At 35.6% G+C, this 25,744-nt stretch overlaps 4 protein-coding genes and 1 non-coding gene across 8 annotated transcripts; 2 read left to right on the forward strand and 3 right to left on the reverse strand.

Moving 5' to 3' along the window:
* The first annotated feature begins 78 nt into the window (after positions 1–78).
* Positions 79–7,014, forward strand: LOC123199324 (pyridine nucleotide-disulfide oxidoreductase domain-containing protein 2-like). Of its 3 annotated transcripts, none has more exons than XM_044614268.1 (17): positions 79–395; positions 519–680; positions 824–1,009; positions 1,201–1,258; positions 1,554–1,604; positions 1,953–2,035; positions 2,870–2,957; positions 3,288–3,329; positions 3,419–3,493; positions 3,632–3,700; positions 4,047–4,162; positions 4,505–4,617; positions 5,325–5,404; positions 5,568–5,688; positions 5,907–5,973; positions 6,071–6,212; positions 6,879–7,014. In XM_044614268.1, the coding sequence occupies exons 1-16, from the start codon at positions 139–141 to the stop codon at positions 6,204–6,206; spliced, it is 1,704 nt and encodes a 567-aa protein (XP_044470203.1). In that variant the 5' UTR covers positions 79–138; the 3' UTR covers positions 6,207–6,212; positions 6,879–7,014. The 3 variants fall into 3 exon arrangements, with proteins under 3 accessions (XP_044470203.1, XP_044470202.1, XP_044470201.1); XM_044614267.1 differs by lacking the exon at positions 6,879–7,014 and adding an exon at positions 6,345–6,445; XM_044614266.1 differs by lacking the exon at positions 6,879–7,014 and having other exon boundaries at positions 6,071–6,445.
* A 44-nt stretch (positions 7,015–7,058) lies between these two features.
* LOC123199323 (vacuolar sorting protein 39) lies at positions 7,059–15,271 on the forward strand. The gene is made up of 12 exons (XM_044614265.1): positions 7,059–7,505; positions 7,699–7,910; positions 8,364–8,495; positions 8,595–8,738; positions 9,277–9,389; positions 10,140–10,575; positions 11,074–11,403; positions 12,239–12,460; positions 12,613–12,855; positions 13,098–13,556; positions 13,876–13,974; positions 14,633–15,271. Exons 1-12 carry the CDS (start codon positions 7,076–7,078, stop codon positions 14,831–14,833), a joined length of 3,021 nt encoding a protein of 1,006 aa, XP_044470200.1. The 5' UTR covers positions 7,059–7,075; the 3' UTR covers positions 14,834–15,271.
* A 266-nt stretch (positions 15,272–15,537) lies between these two features.
* Positions 15,538–16,576, reverse strand: LOC123199326 (protein N-lysine methyltransferase METTL21A-like). The gene has a single exon (XM_044614271.1). The coding sequence runs from the start codon at positions 16,567–16,569 to the stop codon at positions 15,727–15,729; it is 843 nt and encodes a 280-aa protein (XP_044470206.1). The 5' UTR covers positions 16,570–16,576; the 3' UTR covers positions 15,538–15,726.
* Positions 16,577–16,716: 140 nt separating this feature from the next.
* LOC123199325 (pyridine nucleotide-disulfide oxidoreductase domain-containing protein 2) lies at positions 16,717–23,377 on the reverse strand. Of its 2 annotated transcripts, XM_044614270.1 has the most exons (17): positions 22,966–23,377; positions 22,719–22,880; positions 22,348–22,527; positions 22,158–22,215; positions 21,533–21,583; positions 21,225–21,307; positions 20,574–20,661; positions 20,017–20,058; positions 19,854–19,928; positions 19,681–19,749; positions 18,979–19,094; positions 18,334–18,446; positions 17,876–17,955; positions 17,558–17,678; positions 17,410–17,476; positions 17,140–17,296; positions 16,717–16,857 (listed from the first exon to the last, which is right to left on the reverse strand). In XM_044614270.1, exons 1-16 carry the CDS (start codon positions 23,217–23,219, stop codon positions 17,170–17,172), a joined length of 1,686 nt encoding a protein of 561 aa, XP_044470205.1. In that variant the 5' UTR covers positions 23,220–23,377; the 3' UTR covers positions 16,717–16,857; positions 17,140–17,169. The 2 variants fall into 2 exon arrangements, with proteins under 2 accessions (XP_044470205.1, XP_044470204.1); XM_044614269.1 differs by lacking the exon at positions 16,717–16,857 and having other exon boundaries at positions 17,055–17,296; positions 22,966–23,376.
* Positions 23,378–24,730: 1,353 nt separating this feature from the next.
* Positions 24,731–24,804, reverse strand: TRNAI-UAU. The gene has a single exon. It is a non-coding gene; the product is annotated as a tRNA-Ile (tRNA).
* Positions 24,805–25,744: the final 940 nt, after the last annotated feature.

The raw sequence follows: 25,744 nt of genomic DNA on the forward strand, positions 1-25,744 counted from the left end.
CTTAACATATTAAACAATATTATATGTGTGGCCCCACTGCAGAGTAGATTCCACGTAAGAACTTGAAATGGGTAGGGGCAGCTGATGAACACTTTGATGTTTGATTGGAATCAAGTCAAGGCGGCGAGCTGAGCTGGAATGTGGAAAAGGTGTTTTAGCAGCGGAAGCATTAGCCGGCGGACGTTGAAGGAGAAAAAGTGGGACGTGGTGGTGATCGGTGGAGGCCATAATGGATTAACGGCTGCAGCTTATTTGGCCCGTGGGGGCCTTTCAGTAGCCGTGCTGGAGCGCCGCTACGTCATAGGTGGAGCTGCCGTTACTGAAGAACTCATCCCAGGCTTCAAATTCTCACGCTGCAGCTACCTCCAAAGCCTCCTCCGTCCCTCCGTCATCAGGTGCTAATTTATGCAACTGCATGCTTTCATTCATCTCATCATCATTATGATCATCTGCTTAGTATATATAATTATATATTGCTAAGTATATACAATGCTAATATTAAGTCTTTGAATTTGAAGGGACTTGGAGTTGAAGAGACATGGTTTGAAGTTGCTAAAGCCAACGGCTACCTCGTTTTCACCATGTCTTGATGGCCGTCACCTTCTTTTAGGATTTGACGAGGAACAAAATTACTCAGAGATCTCCAAATTCTCAAAACGTGATGCGGATGCTTATCCAAGGTGCTACTCTATAGCTTATAGATGAAATTGTTACTGTAACAACTACATTGCTCTGCTTTTGGACTATTATTTGTTGGATATTTATTTATTTATCAGGAAAGTTTGCATGATTCGATTCAATTGCACTTTTTGTTGGTTTACAGATATGAAAGTCAGCTAAATAAATTATGCAAATTCATGGATTTTCTTGTGGATTCTCGTACACCTGAAACTTTGTATGGGCCTGGGTATTCATCTTTGAATGATTGGTTGAAGGACAAGTTGGAAAAATCTGTTTTTTGGAGTCGTTGCCTGCGGCATGCCTTGTTATTGGGGCAAAAGGATATGGTGTAAGTATTATTATCTTGTTAACTCCATCCACCATTGATGGTTGGTTCATAAACGTACAGATTCAAATACATATAGACTGAGCTAAGACTATTACAATTGTTATTGCTAATTTACTATAGATAATTACATGCTAAAAAGTTATTTTATTTGTATCCCCTTTGTTAATGTGGTTTAAATAATATTCTGATAGGGACTTTGTGGAACTCTTATTGTCACCAACATCCAAAGTCTTGAATAAGTGGTTTGAGGTACTAGCGGCATTACTTGAATGGATTTGAAATCATGCATGTTCTTCTGTTTAGTTTGCTAAAACTGTTGTATCTAAATGTTATTTAAGGATCCTAAGTTGCATGAAAGTCTACAAAACTATGGTATCTAGCATTATCTTTCTGGCAGTGTTCTGATTATGAAACTTCTTACTTGAAGTTCAATTTAATTATGATTTTTTTTTGTATGAATATTACAGCATGTTGTTTTGTTTAGGCTTGGTTAGTTACTGATTCAATTCATAACATGGTGCTTTTCCTAATGTGCTAAATACAGTCAGATTTACTGAAGGCTGCAATAGCTGGAGATGCTATTGTTGGGAGTATGGTAAGACTTTTATACTCTTTGAGTTTGACATTACATTGGATACTATTTATTGTGATGATACTATTACAACTTTGAATCCTGCTCTACCTGCTGGTACTTTCATGTGTTGAAATCTGTTGAATACTAAGGTTTGAGGATGATTCATGTTCTTAATTCCTTTCTAGTCTATCCTTAAGATGTTTTTAAAGTTTATCATGATGACTTAATGATGTGGCTGTTCCAATTTTAAACTGACTAATATTAGATGCTAGTTTAAAATTGTTATTACAGCTTAGACCGTGGGATTTGATGGTGGGCTTCTCAATTGAATTAAGGCATTGTTAAGTTGCCATTCTAAATTTCTTATAGGCTAGTATCCATGCACCCGGGAGTGGATATGTTCTGCTACATCATGTGATGGGTGAAACTGATGGTGATCGTAATGTTTGGTCGTAAGTATTTAATTTGTAAAGTTCATGTTAATGATTTGGAAGTCTACATTGCAAAATAGAGAGCTGCAAATTTTAAAGTTTAAAATTAAATCTACTTAATCATCCCAGTACTAAAGCATCTAGAATTTTATAATGGTTCAATGCTTTTAACTCATGATCTATGTTCTATTTCTTCTTCTCTCTCTCTTTTGAGATAGGGTGCAAGGAATATTGGAAAATTATAACTGAACTTTAGGTTCTGATAATTTAATATTTATTCATTAAAGCATGGGTTAACATCAATGTAAGGTTCAACAAATATGTTTGTAGTATGTTTGAGTTGGACTTCTCATATGGTATTAGAGCATGAAAAACTCACACTTAATCGGCAATACATGCTACTAATGACACATCTAGCATTCAGTATAAGATCAGAGGGGTCACATGAAATGGACAGTGAATCACTGGTAAATCTAAACCAAAGTCTATGAAATTGATGAATTCATAAAGTCACCATGTATTAGTGCATTATTCTTTTTTGATCCAATTAGAATTCTAAGAACTTACAATGTGTTTCTTAGTTTGGTTGAGACTTTTTAATTCTTTCTACCTATGGAGTAGGATTGAGTGGATATTATTCTTTCCCTGAATGCATACACAATTTTTATCATTCTTGTTTGAGGCTAAATTAGTGACATACTACCACTGGCTTTGTTTATTAGATTATAACAACTACTTCTTCTTGAATAACTTGATGTTCATTTAGATTTGACAAGACCATAGCTGAAAGGTTAATTGGTTTGTATGTTATGGTCTGTTGAATGTACTTTCTAAACTATACTATATACGTTGTAGGCATGTTGAAGGTGGAATGGGTTCGGTATCCTTGGCTATAAGTAAAGCTGCCAGGGAAGCTGGGGTACATATTCTCACAAACGAGGAGGTCAGTTTAGTATGATGACTGTTATTCCTCTTGCTGTGTCAATAAGCTGTACTGACTCTACTAAGTATTTCTCTTCACCAATTCCTTGAATCATTAAACAAAGTAGTAATAATTTATATTCTTGTTGGTGGAGCAAAGATGTAAATGTTGAACGATTATGCTGTTTTGTTTCTTCAAGTTTAACATTTTGGTGATTAACTCTCATATATTTAGTGTCATAGTTCACTTATCATTCTTCTTTGACACATTATCTATCATAAGGAGTCATTTTCTCTAGTTTCCATGGAGTTCAGATTCCTGAGTTTCCAATTTTTCTGTCATGTTGTACAGGTTTCGCAGATAATGATTGGAGACTCTGGAAAAGTTGATGGGGTTACATTCTTTAACCTATGACCTCAGCTGAGTGTACTCTAAAGTGTTTAATGGAACTACTGGATGACTGTACCTTATTGATAATCTAGGTATTACTGGTTGATGGGACCCAAGTGTATTCTTCAATTGTTTTGTCAAATGCAACCCCTTATAAGACTTTCATGGTAAGAAGGTTGAATTGCTTCTTTGTTGTACAAAAGGTTGCATACTTGGTGAAAGGCAAAAGGCAGATTCATGCTGCTTTTGAAGTTTTTATTATTAGATATTTCTCTCCAGTTCAAGCTTATATTTTTCTGGTGCAGGGATTGGTGCATCAAGATGTTCTTCCTGACGATTTTCTTCGTGCTGTCAAGAACTCTGACTACAACTCTGTATGATCACTGTATTGAAAACTTATGTTTATGCCTGGGAGAATGTTGAACTTCATATTTCTCTTATTTTTCTATCTCTGCTTTTAGTTTGTTTCTGCATCATTATCTAAAGAAAATTAAGGAATCTGTGAAGGGCTCCTGTTGTTGAGACTCAATCGAATTTTCTGCCTATAGTGCTGCATACATATCCTTTTTATGACTTTTAGTTATATTACAATATCCAAGTTAAACATGTGAGAAACAATGCCTTCCCTGTACCAGCCCCTTTGTGTATGTGCTTAGACTATTTTATAACATGAGGTTAGTAATATATTGACTAGTATGTGGTTGTCTTCAACAAAAACAGGGAGTAACAAAAATCAATGTTGCAGTTGATAAATTGCCCCAATTCCATTGTTACAAGTCAAGTCAATATGAAGTTGGTCCTCAGCATACAGCGACTATTCACATTGGGGCCGAAAGGTATGCTTAAATGTAATTGCTGAGATTTTTTTCTTTCAAGGCATTGGTCAATTGACTGTACTTGCTTCTATATTGGAACTAGTTTCTGATATGACTAGGCCAAGAACTGTTGAAATATTAAGGAGATTATAAAAGGTGAACAAGTTGTCCTCCAAAAATGAGGACAAACTGTCCAAAAATCCCTAAGGGATCCAAAAGAAGCTATATAAGTTATGTATTCATCAGCTCAAAAGCTATAGACAAAAATAAATTTTATATTACAAGTTCAATATCCTAGTTTTCCAAGCATAGTCTAGGAAATCAAATTTGTTAATTGATTGATTTATTGTTTCATTTGTCAAGTATGGATGAGATTGGCTCAGCTTGTCAAGATGCTTGGAATGGTTTACCATCTCGAAGGCCTGTTATGGAGATGACAATTCCTTCTTCATTGGACAAAACTATTTCTCCCCCAGGTATAGTGAATTTAATCTTTCTTTGCCTTCTTTGGTTCTCTTTGAACTTCACTGATGTGTGTATTGAAGGTGAGTAGGTATTGATCGATTGGCACGTTTTTATCCTAATGGGAAAAGTCATAAATGGTTTCCTTAGAGAAAGAAAAAAGTATGACTAATTGTCAAAGTCAAAGAGAGCTGAACGTGTGAATTTTTGCAATCAGTAAGCAATGATAAACAAAGTTGTGTCAATCATTCTGCATGTTGAAGAAAGAATACGTGTTATTTATATTGAGTTTCTTCTTTAATGCTTTTGAATTGCAGTAGGGTGAATGTGGGCAGGCAATATATTCATGGTCACAGGGTTTGAAATAAACTCTTTATTGGCTTTTCCCTTGTTTATGATAAATCGATGAAGATGGAAGTCACTTTTGTGGTGTTGAAGTCTCTAAAAGTCTTCAAAACAATTTCTCAGCCATCAAGCCAACTGAGACTAGAACAGATTATGGGTTCATTACCACTTCTATTGAACCTTGCCTTGTCAAACATGTATCTTGTCATAACTACTTGATGTCCAAGTATAATCTTTGATTTTGTTTGATATTAATCTCCAACTTTTTCTCCTTGCGATCTACTTTACCATTATCCATTGAAGTTACACCAACTATCCTGTAATTTAGAAGTTTGAATGTTTCTAGTAGAATGATGCTTTGTTTATTATCTTGTAGGTAAACATGTGGTTAGCTTATTCACACAATACACACCATATAAACCTTCAGATGGTAGCTGGGAAGATCCTATGTACCGAGTAAGTTGTAATTTGAACCAGGAGAATTTATGATGAACTGGTCTTGTATTATATAATATTCCACATTTGATAGACTTTCCTAGAAAGAATATTTTTTTAGTTTTATAATGACTATTTAGCAGAACACATAGGGGCTGTGAGTTAATGATCACTGTCTCTGTAGGAGTCATATGCACAAAAATGTTTTAGCCTGATTGATGAATATGCTCCTGGCTTTAGCTCATCCGTAATTGGGTATGACATGTTGACTCCGCTAGATCTTGAAAGGGAATTTGGTCTGACAGGTATTTTCCCTTCTCAGCTATAGACTCGTGTATTGTCAATTGATAACTGATCTTAGAAATATCCGTAATTCTTTCAGCTAAACATCCTGTATATACACAGAAAAAAGAAAAAGATCTGTGATAGAATAAAAGAAAAATGAACATGGCATAAATGAACAGATACCTTTTAGTTTTACAACTCCATTGGAACATAATTAAACCTTGTATACACGTGGCAGGGGGAAACATTTTTCATGGTGCTATGGGATTGGATTCACTGTTTTTGATGCGACCTGTTAAAGGATGGTAATTCTTAACATTTTCAATGATCTTGAAAATTTTCAATCCGAGTTATAGGCATCTCATAGGAGAAACTTATTCTTTTTTTATCTTCTAATTAAAGGTCAGGTTATAGGACCCCAGTAAAAGGGCTGTACATGTGTGGTAGTGGAACACATCCTGGAGGAGGTGTGATGGGTGCACCTGGTCGTAATGCTGCTCATGTTGTTCTGCAGGATGTTACAAAACGAGCTCGTTAACATCAGGTTTTTTCGCCTTGAACGATTGCTGGTGTAATCAGTTGATGAATCTTGACTATTTGACAGTATTTAGTTTCTATTATGATTTGGTTTTGCGGGTCCTGATATACTTAACTGTGCCTCATTTGTGATTCACAGTTTCATTGGCGGAGCTTGTTCTGTTATTAGACAATTAATTGAATGGATTTCGTGCTCTTGCCGAAAGATGACTTCAAACAAAGAAAATGTAATCAATCAAATACAGCCACAACAAATTCTCATACACATAGAGTACTTGAAATTAAAATATTAGGGGTTCAGACAAATCTAATTAAATAACTAAGTAGCAACACATTTGATCGATTGTTGATATGTAAATCGACCTTTCTATTGAATAACATATAGAACCAAAGCACGATGAGTGTGAATGGGTATATGTATCGTTTTGATATGTTTTGAGAAAGAGATTTAACTCTTATATAATAAGTTTATCGAGCCCTTTTTATTAAATGTTTAATTATAAAGTGTAATTGGTATTTACACTATGATAACATCATTCTTAACAAATCTATTCTAAATTATATATTTATTCAATTTTATTTTAATAAATAAAAATATAATTAATTTATGTTCATCGATTTGTTGAACCGTTTTTCAAAATTCCTTTTCTTGTTTCGTTAATCAAATGCCCAGGCACCGTGCTGGCCCGCCAAAACACTCTGGGACATGGAAAGTGAACCGTTTCTTCAGTTGCCAACAAAAACCGGTCAAGCGACGTCGTTTCTCTTATCACCCGCCCAAATTAAGTTCACCCTTGTAGATCCAAAACACTGGCCACGAATATTTAAAAGGCAGTGATGAAAGCAGAGTGACAAAGGATAGAAACAATAATGGTACACAGTGCGTACGATTCTTTCCAGCTCCTCGCCAATTGCTCTCCGAAGATTGATGCCGTCGCTTCTTACGGCTCAAAGCTCCTTCTGGGCTGTTCCGATGGATCCCTCAAAATTTACGCACCGGAATCCTCCGACTCCGACCGATCTTCATCGTCTGATCAGCCTGCTTTGCGCAAGGAACAGTATGAATTGGAGAGAACTGTTGCCGGCTTCTCGAAGAAGCCTATGTTGTCGATGGAGGTGTTAGCTTCTAGAGAGCTTCTCTTATCGCTTTCGGAATCGATCGCGTTTCATAGACTCCCCAATTTGGAGACAATTGCTGTGTTAACGAAAGCTAAAGGTGCTAATGTGTATTCCTGGGATGATCGAAGAGGCTTTTTGTGTTTCGCCAGGCAAAAGAGGGTCTGTATTTTCAGACACGATGGTAATTACTTTTATTCCTTATTTGTTTTGGTAAGTTGATGAAATAAAAAAAATGTAATTATTTGGAGCATAATGTGGTATTACTCTCGTGTGCTTCTAATGAATGCTTTTTAATTTGTGTGAGAGAGAAAAAGCCTTACAGGTCTAAGGTTCTAAAAATGCATTCACTAATTACTTTGGATGCGTTGGTTTAGGGGGACGTGGATTTGTGGAGGTTAAAGAATTTGGAGTGCCAGATACTGTGAAATCAATGTCTTGGTGTGGTGAAAATATATGTATAGCAATCAGAAAAGAATACATGATACTGAATTCAACAAATGGCGTATTGTCTGAGGTTTTTCCTGCTGGAAGACTTGCACAGCCATTAGTTATCTCACTTCCTTCTGGCGAACTTCTTCTTGGGAAGGTACTTTTCGTTGCCGACCATTTTTATAGGGGCTACCTTATGAATTTATTTCCATAACTGTTATATTGATTGAAATGATTGAATTTGGCATGTAAAAAACCCCTTTTTTTAAATCTTCACTGCTATGTCCATGACATTTAGTCGAATTTGGAGCTGCACCTAGCAACTCTTGCTTTCTGATTCCATGGTCTTCTTTGTTAAAATGAACTTTTCAAGATCCTGTCAAGGACCACCCTTGTTTGAAATATGCAGAATGAACTTGTTATTGTAGTATGTATGAATGTATGTAGTTTCAAACACTAGTATTTTTAATCGTCAAGTTTGAAAGTTTTAATTGTCATTCTTGCTAGTTTTATATGGGAAGACCTAAATGAAACCTAATAACTGCTGTTATAATATTTCCATTTCACTGCTCATAGATATAAAATGTATTTACTTTCTTTATGCTTTTAGGAGAATATTGGGGTTTTTGTGGACCAAAATGGTAAGCTTCTTCAAGCTGACAGGATTTGTTGGTCTGAGGCTCCCACTACTGTTATCATTCAGAAGCCATATGCAATAGCTCTGTTGCCTAGACGTGTTGAGGTAACCTTAGTATATAGCAAACTTGAAACTTTTCCTGGTTACTTTTGCATTTGTGTTGCGAGTTGTGAAAATTTGCCCTTCTTTACTCTTTTTTCTCAGATTCGATCACTTCGAGTTCCATATCCAATGATACAGACAGTTGTTCTTCAAAATGTTCGGCATATCATCCCAAGCAGCAATGCTGTTATTGTTGCATCTGAAAATTCTGTTTTTGGGCTCTTTCCCGTTCCACTTGGTGTACAGGTATTTAAGGGTTTTTTTTTTTTCTAAAATAACGGTTATGGTTACTGAACGACCCTAGTATGGGTGTATTACTTTCTGGTCTAGTGGATGAATAAATAAGACATCTATTTGACGAAGCTTAAGATTCCAGTTTTTTAAAAGTAAAAACATTTCTGTTTGGGCCCTAACTTTTTTAGGCCAAGTGATAACTTAACATGATATAATAATTAAGTTGACCTAGTGATCTTGAATTCAAATCCATTTAATATTAATACTTTATAATAAATTGTAATTCTGTTAATGATTGTACTGTATTCAATCAACATGCAACTATGCAAGAGCACACAAGGGTGTTTTTAAATTCTATTGTGGGTCCTTTACCTATCATCATGAGTCTTTAGATTTACTTCTGATTTATTACAGATTAATCATGATACAATGTTGTTCATAATATACACTTACCATGTATTTGGCCATGACACAGCAGCCTAACATAGAAAGAATATGACACAATGATTCAGGAACTGCATTAAGAATTTTGCTTGTAAGCACATTGCAGATTGTACAATTAACAGCATCTGGAGATTTTGAGGAAGCATTGGCCTTGTGTAAACTGCTTCCCCCAGAAGATTCAAGCCTCCGTGCTGCGAAGGAGGGGTCAATTCATATAAGGTTGATATTTCCCATTAAATAGCAGTTACTTTTGCACCCCCACCCCCTTTTTTATGGAGGAAAAGCTCTATTCATGTTTTATCATACTATATCATGAAATCATCATATGACCTCTGTCTTTCTTGTCTAGCTGATTTAAAAGATATATGATTTTTTGGGTTTGGACTTGTACAAAACTACAGGTGTCTACTAAGGCTGGGGATGTTATGGTCCATGCATCTTGTCCCTCCCATTGGGTGTTATGATTGCATAATAATAATATTGCCCTACTTGGCTGAGGTGTTTAAAGGCTAATTAATTTCAATTTAGTTAATGAATTGGAACTAGCCAGATGATTGGTTTATTCATATACTGTCTTTTCAACATTAAACTTTTCTTCTAATCTTTAATATTGTTTGAAGTTACCAGCTCTAGAAAATAAGCAATGACATTACAACTGCTTGAGAAAAGTGACATAATTTGTCTAAATGAAAAATAAGGTGATGCATTATAACCTTGTGCCTTGCTGTATTAAGCTTACATAAATATTGTAGCATGGGATCCATCAAGAATTATTGATATATGGTGCATAATTTGATGATTTGTTCATCACCAGTATGTAATTTGTTAATATTATAACTTGTGTGGATGGTTTTCAATAAATTCACTCTTGAGCAGATTCTTAATAGTAAAATTAATGGGCAATAAATCAATTATGCTTCATAGATTTTTTAACATTAGAGTTAAACTAGCTTGTTTTGCCTATTACAGATATGCTCACTATCTTTTTGAAAATGGGAGCTATGAGGAGGCCATGGAGCATTTTTTGGCATCTCAAGTGGACATTACTTATGTTCTCACCTTGTACCCATCTATTGTTCTTCCCAAAACAACCATGGTTCCTGAACCAGAGAAGATGTTGGACAGTTCTTGGGATGCATCACATCTCTCAAGGGCGTCATCTGGAGTGTCAGATGATATGGAATCCTCATCTCCACAACAGTTATTAGAACCTGACGAGAGTGCAGCACTTGAATCCAAGAAAATGAGCCATAACACTCTCATGGCTCTCATTAAGTTCCTGCAAAAGAAGAGAGGCAATGTAATTGAAAAGGCCACTGCTGAGGGAACTGATGAGGTTGTTTTAGATGCTGTTGGAGATAGCTATGCATCATTTGAGTCAACCAGGTTTAAGAAATCAAACAAGGTGAGTTTAAAATTCTTCCTTGTATTTGGTGTAAATTTCATGTGATTGTGCTATATTACCTCAGTTTCCATTTACTTTGCAAAACCTAATGTATAACTTTTGATTTTCATGATGATAAAGGCTGTGTTGTATATTGAACATGAACTTTTTTGTTCTCCTTCATATGATTAATATTCATCATGCCAGTTATTTGGTTTATATGGCTCAGTTGTAAGAGTGAAATCAAGCCTGAGCTGAGCTTGTTGCTTTAACATTTTAAATAAACGAGATACGTTATTTGAAGTAGGCGTTGACTGGGGGTAAAAACTGAGAACTGCAGCCTTGTGAGCACATAAATAACATGTATTTGTGCTTGATATTTACTTTTTGGCATAGTGGTAAAACTCAGAAACAACACTATGATAAGTTACCCTTCACATATCTTTTTACATTTAACACGCCAATACCTTAAACCAAAATCTTGAGTTACTATGTAATATTATCTCTTTCAAACTTTAGGGGCGTGGTACCATTCCTATTAACTCGGGTGCCAGGGAGATGGCAGCAATACTGGATACAGCCCTACTCCAAGCTCTGCTTCTTACTGGACAGTCTTCAGCAGCTTTAGAATTACTCAAAGGTCATAACTATTGTGACGCAAAAATATGTGAGGAGATTCTTCTAAAAAGGAATCACTATGCTGCTCTGCTTGAACTTTACAGGTCTAATTCAATGCACCGAGAAGCTCTAAAACTTCTGCACCAGTTAGTTGAAGAATCAAAATCCAACCAATCACAACTTGAGCTTACTCAAAAGTTCAACCCTGAGTCAATTATTGAATATCTGAAGGTAATTTTAATTTTTTGTGCTGATTAGATAGATTCTATTATTCAGCATTCTAGCACATCAACTAGCATTTGCTCTAGAGCATTTAGTTGTGACAATAATTTCGTTCATGTATCATAGCTATGATTTGAAGGTTTTGTTTCTTTCTGCACCCACTACTGCTTTTGTGGTCTTTAAATATATTCATGTAATAAATGGTGAAGCTTCCGAAGTTTATGTCCTCATGATGATAGGTAGAATTTCAGATGTATCTTGACCAGAACATATGGTGTTTAATTTGTTGGTAACCAATTTAATGGGTGGACTTTTGCTTTGAAACTCAAGATTTGGAATATCACTAGACAAAAGCCAGTATATGTTAAATTGCCTAATTAGTGTTGATAATTTTCTTCTGCAGCCACTGTATGAGACGAGAGTTTGCTCAAGAGCATTTTTGGTTACAGTAATTTCTGTATCATAGTAATCATTGTTTTGTAGATCATATGGTATTTATTTCTTCCAAGCATCAACAAGAATTTGCTCTAGAGCATTTAGGTTGTGACAATATTTCTCTATTGTCCCATAGTAATTTAAAGCTATTTTTTTTATCGCACTGACTATTGCTTTTGCCTTCCTTAAATTTAACTGTTGAAACGCATGGTGAAGCTATCTGTGGTTTTGTACTCACATTGAAAGTGAATGTTTGAGATGCATCTTGACTAGGACATATGGTTTTTAATTTATTTACAGCCAACTTACTGGATGAACTTTTTCTTTGAAATACAAGATTTAGAATGAGTAAGACTAGAGCCAGTATTTTTTGAATAACTAATTAGGTTTGATGAATTTTCTTCTGCAGCCACTCTGTGAGACTGACCCCATGCTTGTCCTTGAGTTCTCAATGCTTGTTCTTGAAAGTTGTCCAACCCAAACCATTGATCTATTTTTATCTGGGAATATTCCTGCGGACTTGGTCAACTCCTATTTGAAGCAGCATGCTCCTAGCATGCAGGGTAGATACTTGGAACTTATGCTTGCAATGAATGAAAATGGAATTTCTGGGAACCTACAAAACGAAATGGTGAGGATTCTTGATTTTCAACCTGAAAAAGAACATTAGTTTTTGTAGGAGAGTTCTTGCAATTAGCAGTGAACGTAGCTGTTGAGTTGTGCTGATTATATGATTTATTTTGTAATATTACCCAATTTCACTTTTAATTTTTTGTGCTATAGATACAAATCTATCTTTCAGAAGTACTCGATTGGTATGCCGACCTTATTGCTCAACAGAAGTGGAATGAAAAGGTTTATTCACCGACAAGGAAGAAATTGTTGTCTGCTCTTGAGAGTATCTCTGGATATAGTCCTGAGACTTTGCTGAAGCGTCTTCCTCCAGATGCTTTATATGAAGAACGTGCGCTTTTGTTGGGCAAAATGAACCAACATGAGCTTGCCTTGTCTTTATATGTTCATAAGGTATTTCCTGATAGAAAGTTAACCTATTTGATGAATTAAAATCACTTCCAAAGGAACGTGAAAGAGAACTAAAGTCTGTTGCATACAAATTAAAGGGTACCCTTTGCCACGATAATGCAACATTTTCTCCATTAGAGTCAACAATGATAGTAGGCTATGCATAATTGTTTTAATATGTCTAGTTTTTCTTGAACCTGTTCTTTGTATTCTGAATACTATTTCTAATTGAAGTTCTTTTTCAGCTTCATTTACCTGAATTGGCACTAGCTTACTGTGATCGGCTTTATGAGTCTTTAGCTCATCAGCAATCAGCAAAATCTTCTGGCAATATATATCTCACTCTTATGCAAATATATCTAAATCCAAGTAGGACAACCAAGAACTTTGAAAAGCGAATTACAAATGTGTTATCATCTCAGAATACAAGCCTACCAAAAGTTGGGTCAGGAACTTCAGTTAAGACTAAAGGAGGACGTGCAACCAAGAAAATTGCTGCAATAGAGGGTGCAGAAGATTCACGATTCAGTCCCAGCAGCACTGACAGTGGTAGGAGTGATGGCGATGCTGATGGTGAAGAATTTAGTGAGGAGGGAGGTTCTACTATAATGCTTGACGAGGTCATTGATCTTTTGAGCCAAAGGTGGAATAGAATCAATGGTGCTCAGGCCCTCAAGCTCTTACCTAAAGAAACTAAGCTACAGGTATTGATTAATTGATAAAGAACTCACAAAACTTCTAACTACCATTTGTATCTGCCTGCTGTTTGTATTGATTTTTTACTGAAACTATACTTTATGGTTCTTACGTTGTTTTGTTTTGTGGGCAAAACCCTAAACCCTTTGTACATATTTTTAATCACAGAATGTTAAGGTTGCAGATGGTGAGAAAGTAATCTTATGTTCTTTGCAAATTATTAAAATGATTCACTCATGCCCAAGTTCTCATGATTATTAATTTTAGCATTAGTATATCATTCCTAAGCTACTTTATGAAGGAATGTCTTTTCATGTACATTTTCAGAATCTGCTTCCATTTCTTGGACCTCTTCTGAGGAAATCTAGCGAAGCCTACAGAAATTTTTCAGTGATCAGGAGTCTGAGGCAGAGTGAGAACCTGCAGGTAAGCATATGTTTTGCATAAGTTTAACTGGGGAATGAATTAACAGAAATTCCAACTTTAGCCTTACCCTATGAAGCAAATCACCACTAGTGAATAATATTTTCCATTGGTTATAGGATTCACACATTTACGAAGATGCTGGAGTTGCATTTGTTTTTGGCATCTTCTGTCATATAGGCAATCTGATTTTTGGGGTATATCTTGTGCCATATAGTCTCCACTCCTAGGAACACTTGCAGTTAGGTTAAACTTCTTGAGAAGGCTTATTCTGGATTCTCAATTGCAATCATTTCATCACTGCAGTAGCTTCACACTTATACTGAAGTGTGTCTCCATTCTAATGTTGCCCTTGGTCTATCATTATGGATTTATAAACTTATGTGTTACCCTCTGCCAAATTTTTTTCTGCCAGACTTTATTTGAGTAGGATATTAGATTTCTATTTAACTTCAAGATTATTATCCGAGTTGTTATAGTTGTATCTTGAATAACTCGGCTATGTTTTTATGGCTTTAAACTTGTTATCTTAAAGTCCATGCATTTAGTTTATTTTCTCCCTATTCCTAGCAATGCAATACTTCCACATAGTTCTTGCTTGATCTCCTCTTTTAATGTTTGATCTCCCTTAGTTCTCTGAAAGAATGATTGTGCAAAACAGGTGAAAGATGAGCTCTACAACCAGAGAAAAGCAGTGGTGAAGATCACCGGTGACAGTACGTGCTCCCTTTGCCACAAGAAACTAGGAACAAGCGTGTTTGCAGTTTATCCCAACGGGAAAACACTAGTGCACTTTGTTTGTTTCAGAGATTCACAGAGTATGAAAGCTGTGGCTAGAGGCTCACCGCTAAGGAAGCGATGAATATTATATGAATGTCGGTAATCCATTGTTTTCCTAACTCGAGGATCATGAACAGCCATCAATGTACAAACTGTTGAGGCTTGAGCAATTAATCAAATGTGAAGGAGCTTTTTTGAAGCCTGCAATGCATATTGTCTTATTGGCAGTGTCATGAAATTGAGTTATTCTAAGCTTGCAATAACATATGTTGTCTTGTTGTATTGGTAGTTCCTTGAAATGGAGAAGTGCAACTGAAGCAAGCTCATGTAGCTGAACAGTGGCTTGTCGAAGGATTGAGAATCTTATTGTATTGGTTTGTAGATTTTGTATGAATGTCGGATCTTTTCTAGTCAGTGTTGAGGCTTTTTAAAATTTGATTGAAGTTGCTTCCTGTAAAAACATTGTGAAAAAAAAGGCGGCGCAATATATTTTTGGCTGCATTGTGTGCAGTTTGTATAATCTGAGTGGCTGAGTTGTTATCAAGAAGAAATGATCTCTGTTTTGACTACATTCTTTCCCTTTCCATTTCTTTCATTCCCAGAAAATTGTTAATGACCGCACTGTTGAAGGGCCCCGGTGATTGGTTTCTTTTAAATTGGTGTTTAGTTTGGCATGAACCAATCTCATCTCGTCCACAATTTTTGCAATTTTTCTTTTTTCATTGTTCTTTTTATTCGATACAACTTTTTTATATTCAAACGATTCATCATCTGTAAAGACTCAAATTAATTGAATTTGATACTTAGGTAACCATTTTAAATTCGAAGAGAACTTGAAGTAACCTTTGATTGGGTTTGGACAAAACCAGACCCTAATCTTAAGTGGTAAAGGGAGTTCTAAACTGATGGAATCACAATTGAACAACACAACACAACACAACACAATGCACTTTCTCAAATGCTTCCCCACTGCCACTAACAAGGATTCTTCATATTTTTTTCTGTCTTCCCATTAAAACAGTAAACCACCACACCAATCCTGGCTCCATTACAAGGAGGATCCACGTGTACAGTTCGAACTTCAAACAGTTTCTTTGCCTTTCTGAAAAACGCCGAGTCCTTCTTCCACCTCCTTAAGTGAGCCATCACAAACATCATATTCTTCTTCTTATTCTCCTCCTCCTTGCCTGAATTCAGAAACAAACGCAGCGTTTCGAGAAGAGGGTCATAAAGGTGATCGTGGTAAACAACATCAGAGGCCAATATAAGATCAAATTCCTGCACGATGACATCCACGTCATCAGCCTCACCCCACCTAAGAGGTACCACGTGGGCGGTCCCACCTTGGAGGGCCAACAAACTGGCATTGGCGTCAGCGTTGAATTGGAGGTTGGGAATGACATGAGGGAGGTCAGTGAGGGTGACGTTAGCTCCGAGGATAGCCGCGGCGGCTAAGCCAACCAGGCCAGTGCCAGAGCCAAGCTCTAGAATGTTGAGGCGGCGACGATCGGCTCCGTCGGATAAAATGGGGGCGAGAGGGCCGTGAGTGGGGTCAGTGCAGTAGAGATCGAGGAGGGAAACAAGCGTGGTGGCTGCCGGCCAGAGCTGGAAGGAAAGGCCTTGAGAAGGGAGCTGGCGTATGAGCAGGGTTGACTTGATCGACGAGATGTAATACTGGTTGGATGAAGTTTCTTCCTCTACTTCATGCGGCGGAAACGGCACTCCGTTATCGGAACTGTGGTCTTCATCGGCCGGAAACAGCATTTTGATCGGATTAATATCGGCTTCGTCGTCTTCCTGATCCTGAGTGGTGGCCATTATGCGCTGTCACTGTATCTGTTAGGGCTTGCGTCAAAGTATTTATACACGTGGATCCAACTCTTTTCTCTGCTATGCCGCACCTTTCCTTAGTTGAGAAAATGACAATGTAGTCCCTACGATTTGGATAAAGTACGCTTTGATCCCTGTTAGACTGGCAAAAACGCACTCTGTTGTGCCAAAGGTCGGAAACTAAGCCTCAATCCTCCTAATTAGTATCGGATAGGTCAGTCGCTCGTAAAGCTAAAAAATTTGCGTTGTGTCTACATGAAGCTGGCTAAAGCATGCCTGTAGAATCCAACCAGTGCACAAGAGCTATCATGGTGATCAACACATCTAAGTTCTTCCGACCTTTTTCATTGTCAGGACTCGACCATAGCCGACTTCCTACCAAAAATAAAAAAAGCCTTGTGCTCCTATTGTTGTCTACTAATGCATGGTTTCATGATCTCTCACTTTGCAGATGCAATACTAATTTGTTCAGGTGAAAGTGAAGACAGGATTGTTTAATACAAGAAACTTGATTTTACAAATGTGCTTAAATTAAGATAGATTGAAAATGAGAAGTACCAGGGCTTCAACCAGTGGCCATTGATTAAATCATTTTCTGAAATCTTGAAGAACCATTTTTGCAGCATTGCGTCCAGGTGCACCCATCACACCGCCCCCAGGATGAGTCCCGCTACCACACAAATACAGTCCTTGCAGAGGAGTCTTATAATTTGACCTGCAATACAGCATAAATCATTTGCATCTAAATCAGCATGAAGGAAGAAATCATAGTAAACAATCGTCTAAGCTATAAACATAGCACACGTGCTAGAAGAAATAAAGAATTACCATCGTTTAACAGGTCGCATGAGGAAAAGGGAATCTAATCCCATAGCACCATGAAAGATATTTCCTCCTGTGAATTATTCTTTAATTAGAGAATAATGAAATTTATCTTAATTCATTTCTGATCACAAGGGTCATAGCTTTCAAGTACCTGTCAAGCCAATTTCCCTTTCAAGATCTGGTGGTGTCAGCATGTCATAGCCAATTATTGATGAGCTGAAGCCAGGGGCATATTCATCAATCAGGGCAAAACATCGATTTGCAAATGATTCCTGAAGCAGAATTTGATGGATATCTCTCACCCGATTAGTAAGCGAAATCAATGTGGGATCACAATAAGATCTTACCAATTAAAAATATAAACATAAAAATTATAGGCAGGTCCAGAAAATAGCCGGAAATTTTCTGAAAGTTCAGAATAATAATAAGCTTGAAAGTGAAACCAACTTCAATTTTCATATGTACTCACCCTATAAGCAGAAACTGTCCAACTGCCATCCGATGGCTTATAAGGTGTGTATTGAATAAACAAGTTAATAACATGCTTCCCTACAAATAGAAAGCCAAACTTAATTAATTTATGTTGAGATTTGTTGAGATATTTGTATTGATAGTGAATCATAGAGAATCATATAGATTAGGAATGCTATAATATCCTTCCTAAACTTAGATAGGAGTAGTTAATAGTCTTCCTAAATTAGCTATCCTAACCTCCTATATAATTGTAATTCTATTGAATATGAAATAAACAATGTACTAAAGTGACTTTATCTCATGCAGTTTACGTGATAAATCTCTGACTACAAATTTCATAAGAATGATTTGAGTTTTAGAACCCATGTTAGTTCTTTTAAGGTAAAGTACCATGAAGTAGAAGAAAAAGATCATCCAACGACATCAGATTCATGTAAGACAAATTTTGAGTACCAGGTGGAGAAATAGTCTTGTCCAGAACAGATGGAATTGTCATTTCAATTATTGGCCTCCTAGATGGTAATCCATTGACAGCTTCTTGGCATGCTGAGTGAATCTCCTCCATGCTAAAAAAAGTGATAAAATAGATTTTAGAAGAGGCAGACAATCTTGGAACTAAATAGTTTCAGATAAGTTAAGGTGCTGAAATAAATTAAAATTTGGGCGTCCAACATTGCCAAAAGATTTCAATGCTTTTAGATGTTACCAAAACACCTGATTTGCCAAAAAAGTTCAGGTAGACCTATTTGTGACATTAAGTTGTAACCACTGTTAATCATTCCATCATCATGGTCTAGTCTAACCTCTTTAGTTAATAGTAGACAGCACTAGTGCTGCTCTGGCTCTACCCTGCTTTTTAACTATCCTTTATCGTGGTTGAATTTTGAAATCTAAGGAACAGAAACAAAAAATGCAAGCTAAAGGAAAATACTTACACCAATGGTCTTTCCATTAAGGTTTGAGCTTCCAACAAAGTGCCCAGGGAAAGGCAAATATTACCCTACCCCAATAGAGACAAAGCCTCTCACAAAGACTAAATTCAAAGCTAAAACATGGATCTAGAACCAACAAATAAACAACCCTGAAATAATGGCATACCTCTCAGAACCAATATGTATGGTGCCCGCATGCTGAGGACCTGGATCAGGATGACTTAACTTGCAACAAGAAAATTGGGGCAATTTATCAACAGCTAAGTTTATCTTTGTAGTTCCCTGTTCCAGTAAAAGTCGTTCACACATAACAAAGGTAAGATTAGCTGTAAGAAAGAAGTCCTAAAACATTTTGCAATTGTAGTTTCACCAATGGATATCCCATAACTGTAACTAAACTAGAACTCTATAGTATTACAATCAACTCTACCTCAAGAAGTTCGTACAGAAAGAAATTTATGTGGAAAAAGAGAAAAAATTGGAAGCTACATTTGAGTAAAAAACATGTAAGAACAACCTATTTAACTAAATGGCTTCAGTTTCTTAACAGAAAAATTCATAAATCTGGCAGAAATGACAAACAGACCATGCTTCTTGTCTTACTGTATCCACATTTCTAGATATAATAAAACTTGCAGCAATTATTTCCTTTGGCAGAATATTTATAATCCAAATACTACCTTTCATGGTAATCCCAACTACCACTGAGTGGTATACCACAAAATATATTTATCAACACACATTAAGCTTTCAAATGATCAGATACCACCTAAATACTCTGAATTGTAACAGATCATGCAACACAAAAGGGTCACCATATTGATAAAATTGTGTAATAAAAAAGTAAGAAGTTACTAAGGTAGCTTACAGAGCTGTAGTCAGAGTGCTTAACAGAAAGGATGAAATCATCTGGAAGGACATTTTTTGGCACCAACTCCTGTACTAGGAAAGCATAGCCTATGATCACCATTAAAATCCGTTTACAGCAACAACATTACCAAGCTTAACGCACGCAATAAAACAATAATGGTAAAGTTTTACCATGAAAGTTTTGTAAGGCGTCGCATTTGATAAAACAATTGAAGAATGCACCTGTGTACCATCAGTCAACAGTACCTAAGCATAAATGGCCAGTAATATTTAATTAGTTCTACCCAAACTTCAAAGCTCACTTCATTGAGGGAATTTAGGAGGTGAAACAAACCCCATTTACTCTGCCAGAATCATTGATCATCAACTGTGAAACCTGAAAAAAGAAACATAGCAACTAGCGAGGGTCAAGCAACTGTAAAATATAAATGAGCCTATAAAAAAATTATGAGATAGAACTCATAAATTGCAAAGAACCAAAACCATGAATTAAAAATTGTGCATACAATATATTCTGTTAACTTGTCCAGGCAATATTAACCATAAACCAGAAACTTCCTCTACATAAATTTTCACAAAGCCAAGCTAAATTACCTAGAAATGTAATCATGTAAGACCAGGTCTGTCCTTCTCTTGCCCACACCGGTTTACAACTCTCATGATTACTACCCTCAATGGCAATAGCATCCCTGTTATGGCCTTTTGACACATTTTTCAATTTCAATAGGTTTTGGAATTTAAGATTTCATGCATATCATTGGTGTATATGGCAGAAAATGATTTTTTAAATTTATATTTTCTATAACTAGATAGAAAAACACTGAAACCATTGGTAATGAAGCAGGTGTTACATGTTAAGAAGGCTAAAGTAATGATTCCAGACAAACAAACCTCTGCAGTAGTCAAAATACAAGCCCCAGCTTCCCTAGCAGCATTGCCAATGGCCATGGATACTGCACCCATCCCACCTTCAACATACCTACAAAAGTGTTAGTTATCAGGTACTAGTTGTGTAAGACAAAGCTTATAAAAAGATGGATCTGATAACATCATGGAGCACTGAAACATAAATCAAAATTACTAACAATGAACGACTCTGGAGATAGTAACAGAAGTACAAAAGTAACACAGTGAGAAATGGACAAATGATATGAGTTTGAAAACACATATGCAAGTGTACCCTATAACATACTTCTATAAATTTTAATTTCTCCAAAAAAAAAAATGTACCCTATAACATGGCTCCAGAAAAAAACCCTAAATGTCGTATTACAACGTCATCTATAAATTCAATAAATGAAGACATGCTAGAAAAAGGCAAGCATGCAGGACACTACCAGGTGGGATTTAGTTAGACTCATTATCAAATTTTGTTACAATATTAGCTTCCTAAAGATCCCAGGGATACAAAATAATAGATTTCTACGGGTACAAGAAACACCCAAAGATTCAGCAGAATGGTGAAGTAATGGTAGGCAATTTACAGCTTGATATTCCTCTGACACACAATATATACATCAAGCCAGTAACAGAAATACCTACGACCAAATTCCACGGTCACCATCACTTTCTCCCATCACATGATGCAGGAGGACATATCCACTCCCAGGTGTATGGACACTACCCTACAATAGACAATTAAAAAGGTAAAATGATTAGCCCCAGAAAAAATAAAAATTAAATGTGGAAACATATAACTGAATGAATCACAATGAAATAAATCCAATCACATCCTTGTAATTCAGAAAAAACTATGTTGCATAAGGGCACTTTCTCAAGCACTAAATTATATAGATCAATCCAATTTGAAACAAAAATCCATCTCCACACTAGTTAGGAAGGATGCTTACTGTGGTCCCTATCACAGCATCAGTGGCAAGAGTTGCTTTCAAAACATCTCCCTGTGTATATCAAAGACCATGAAGGAAGATCAATAAGCACAAAAGAAATAAGATCTTGTAAAAAAGGATGTCTTTAAGTACTACTATAACTAGTTAAAATTGGCATTGGAAAAGGAAAATCTAATTTTAACCAAAAAAAATGAATTCCTTATGGCTATCTAACAAAAGATAATATGATGGACAACACTTCTTAGAAAACTTTGGCCTAAAAAAGTTTATATCCTATTATGTCTCAAAAAAGTATATATCCTACATGGTTGGAAAAATGCTTTGAGGAGCTCATAACAAATATTGCACAATATTCATTATGCAAAATTACATAGTCAAAATGTTACTACTATACAGAAATGCGATAATAGCATACTAAGGGAATTGTTTCTTTGAAGGAACATTAAAATCTATTTACATGCTTGAGAGACTAAAATACAGTTAGTCAGTCTAGATCACTATAAGAAAGATACTCAAATAACAACATTGAGCTTAAATCAGAAGGAAAAATATATGAGACACTACTCTTAATTATCATTCAAGGAATCAAAGAATAACATAGAAGAAATTAAGATTAAGTGACAACCTCAAACCAGTTGTTCAAAACCTTTGAAGCCGGCGACAGTAAAAGGTCCATGAAGTCCCTATCAAAATAAATAAATGCACACTATTAAATCAGAGACAATAATTCATGATTATTGGGTTTATTACTCATCAACGTCCATTAGGTGTTAACATAACACTAAAATCACCAAAGGTTGCAGAAAAGAACTTACAGCATGTCTTTTTGCCCCAAAGAGAGGGCTTGCCTAAGACAACTAGCCCAAAAGGCTAAGTTGCGTATTTTATTCTTGAAACGATCATTGAAAGATGAAACACCTTGTAACAATTCAGGAGTGGGTGAATCCAAAAGTGGGTCCATAAATTTGCAGAACCTCTCTAGCTGATTCTCATACCTGTAAATTATGATTAAAAGCACGTTATGTAAACATGAAAACAAATAGACTAACGTATAACATCACCCAACTATCATGAATAACTTGTAGTTGAATTCCTACGTAGTTAAAACAATACGTTCTTGTAATCAGAGGCATTTCACTGAACCAAAACGAACAGAAGTTGAAATAGAGAAAAATAAAAACAGCACCTGGGGTAAGCATCGGCGTCCCGTTTTGAGAACTTGGAAATCTCAGCATGATTAAGTTGTTTGTTAGGTCCTAACAGAAGATAACTTCCATCCAAACACGGCGTAAACGATGATGGACTTCTCTTCAACAACTTCAGTCCATGCCTCGCTAATTCTAGCTCCCTATAAATAATTAAATAAATTTCAAAAAAAAAAAGTGCCTAATAGTTGAGTAAACACCACACGGCAAATGCATTTGCAAGCTCACCTGATGACGGAGGGCCGAAGGAGGCTTTGGAGGTAGCTGCAGCGAGAGAATTTAAAACCTGGTATGAGTTCTTCAGTAACGGCTGCTCCGCCGATGATGTGGCGACGTTCTAGGACGGCGACTGAAAGGCCTCCTCGAGCCAAATAAGCAGCCGCCGTCAAGCCGTTGTGGCCGCCCCCGACCACCAGCGCGTCCCATTTCCTGTCCTTCAACTCGCGCGCAACGCTTGCGCTGCTGAAACTCCTCCGCCACATTTCCCTTGCAGCGTCTGAAGCGCGGAAGTTGTGTTTGTTGTTTAATGGCTTGCGGTTGCAGAGGAAATGATGATGGATTAAAGTACCCTCAGGTGATTCATTTTTGGTGCTTTACACGCAATCATAAGAATCTTATGGATTATGGACTGTGTTACTGCTGCTGGTGGCTGGGCCTCACTGAGAATCACGACATTGGATACCAAAGTATTGAGGTTTTTTTTTTTTTTTTCTTAATTTTATTTTTTATTTTTAATTATTTAATGACACAATAATACATATTTATTTATATATAATATTATTTTTTAAAAATATATAAAATATTTAATTTAATTAATAATCTATAAATTTTTTAAAATACATATGTCCACAACATTGGGTACTCGTAACTTCTATAAAATATAACCACCTCTGATACAATACCTCCAAGCAAATAAGAACAAGTGATAAGCGAGCCCAACTGATTTAAGTTTAATTGTCAGATCAATTAAAACAAACTCAAAACGAACATGATTTAGGTAAGTTTGATCTCAAGCTATAGTTTAAGAGTTTCATTTTTTATTGAGCTTGAGACGTGAAGATGCTTCGCTCGTTATGCGTATAAGTTTAAAAAAGTTTAATTTGAATCAATTAAAATAATATTGTTTTGATTAATACGTATTACAATAACATTTTTTTATTGATTTTAACTCAATTATAATATCAAATCGAACTTGAACTAACCGAAACTTTGAGTTCGGTTCAGCTCAACTGGTAATTAAGTAAATGGCACAACACAATGCAGTTTTAAGCCCTTCTATGTAATGCAATTACAAATGATGCTGCAGGAATTAAATATCCAAATAATTAAAGATGAAACATAACTTTGGACTACACGTTTCAATTTTTTCTGGATTGGTTTTAGCCTACAAAGATGAAGTCCCAGAACAAGATAAAACCTAAAACCCAGCCCACATTGTAAAGACCTCAAAACCCAATCTTCAAAGAAATTGTCTAAAACCTTTCTCCAAGACACAAAGGAAAGTTTGGGTGGATTCTGAGTAGAGGGACTAAAATTTACATTTAGTTGAATTTGAGTTAAAATTTCAACTCAATAACTCAGCTATTCATCTTTTTTGTGTTATCGTTTATTTCTTTTAATGTTATCATTCATTAGCTTGAATTATACATTCTAAATTTTAATCGAGTTTGAGTTAATATTTGTTTAGACTTAACTCGATTTGAACTTGTTTCTAGTGAATGTTGGAGAAGTCTAGCAAACCCAATCTACAAAACTCGTAGCTAAAAATTTTAACAAAACTGATTATAGATTTAGGATCGAATGCATAATTAACTTCATAAAAGCATAAGGAAAGAAATTCTCAAAAATTTTGTAAGAAATCCTAATTATTTCTTTACACCAATTTGAATTAAAATTTTCTATTTTCATTTATAGCTTTTTTAACAATTTATCATGCTATTGATCTGTCATTAACCATCTTTAGCTTTGTTGAACAAAAAGTTAAAAAATGAAATGGTCCCGGCGGGGCTCGAACCCGCGACCTTCGGCTCATAAGACCAACGCTCTAACCAACTGAGCTACGGGACCATGTGAATGGCAGCAACCAGCATAATATATATAAACATTTAATCACAGAAATTTGTTATTTTGCCCTGTCTTGAACTGTAGCTTGCTCTAGTGGGCCGCTACATGGAGCACAATTCAGTCATCAGAACTGTCATACCTATACTCCCAAAGCCACTTTAATTGTCACCACCCAAAATGGGTCTTAATGATAAATTTATATGAAAATGATTATTTTAAATTTTTGCTTATTTAAGTTAATGAGAATTTTTAAAAGTTAAATGGGTATGAGTAATATCGTAATTTTAATCTCTCAAGAGGTAGCTTGAATCAATAAATGTGAAATTTTTAAGGGAGAGGTTCTGGGGTTCGAAACCCACAAATATCATATTAAACGGGTATGAGTAATATGGTAATTTAATATCTCAAAAGGTAGCTTGAGTCAATAAATGTGAAATTTTTAAGGGAGAGGTTCTCATATTCGAAACCCACAAATATCATATTAATATCAAACCAGTGTATTGGTTATGGACCTAATTACCTAAACTTCAATAAAAAGTTTTTGTATGCACATTCATTAATTTTTGAAAATTTAAATGCTCATTTATCATTTAATTTTGTTAAAATTTTTTTGTTACTTATCAGAGTAAAAACATAATTTAGTCATTAATATTCAAAAATAAAAATTTATCTCTTTTTCTTACATTAGTTTAAAAAATGGATAATTTCTCCCCATTCTTAATTTTAAAATTGTTTATTTTTCATTGTTTTATCAATAACAATTATCCCTTAAATTTCAAAACATTATACTTATACCTTATAAAATGCATTATCTCTTTTTAGTATCCATTTTTCTTACAATTTATTTGGATGTGTCATCAACCATCTTATTGATATCGTTTTCCTTTTCAATGGTATTTTCACGTGAAAAATTAACTTTTTCCCTCTAAAATTAAAAGAAAAA

The sequence above is a fragment of the Mangifera indica genome, chromosome 16 (genome assembly GCF_011075055.1).
Source record: "Mangifera indica cultivar Alphonso chromosome 16, CATAS_Mindica_2.1, whole genome shotgun sequence".
NCBI lineage: Eukaryota > Viridiplantae > Streptophyta > Magnoliopsida > Sapindales > Anacardiaceae > Mangifera > Mangifera indica.

Bases quoted from the DNA above. Each gene is read 5' to 3' on its own strand.
- LOC123199325 (XM_044614270.1), bottom strand. From the start codon at position 23,219: ATGTGGCGGAGGAGTTTCAGCAGCGCAAGCGTTGCGCGCGAGTTGAAG. The intron at 20,662-21,224 runs GTAGGTATTTCT...ACACTTTTGTAG, and splicing joins GGTGACCGTGGAATTTGGTC to GTATGTTGAAGGTGGGATGG. The intron at 18,447-18,978 runs GTATGCCATTAT...CACTTTTTTTAG, and splicing joins ATACATATTGGTTCTGAGAG to CATGGAGGAGATTCACTCAG.
- LOC123199323 (XM_044614265.1), top strand. From the start codon at position 7,076: ATGGTACACAGTGCGTACGATTCTTTCCAGCTCCTCGCCAATTGCTCT. The intron at 7,911-8,363 runs GTACTTTTCGTT...TTATGCTTTTAG, and splicing joins GCGAACTTCTTCTTGGGAAG to GAGAATATTGGGGTTTTTGT. The intron at 9,390-10,139 runs GTTGATATTTCC...TGCCTATTACAG, and splicing joins GAGGGGTCAATTCATATAAG to ATATGCTCACTATCTTTTTG.
- LOC123199324 (XM_044614268.1), top strand. From the start codon at position 139: ATGTGGAAAAGGTGTTTTAGCAGCGGAAGCATTAGCCGGCGGACGTTG. The intron at 3,494-3,631 runs GTAAGAAGGTTG...TTTCTGGTGCAG, and splicing joins CCCCTTATAAGACTTTCATG to GGATTGGTGCATCAAGATGT. The intron at 3,701-4,046 runs GTATGATCACTG...CAACAAAAACAG, and splicing joins AGAACTCTGACTACAACTCT to GGAGTAACAAAAATCAATGT.
- LOC123199326 (XM_044614271.1), bottom strand. From the start codon at position 16,569: ATGGCCACCACTCAGGATCAGGAAGACGACGAAGCCGATATTAATCCG.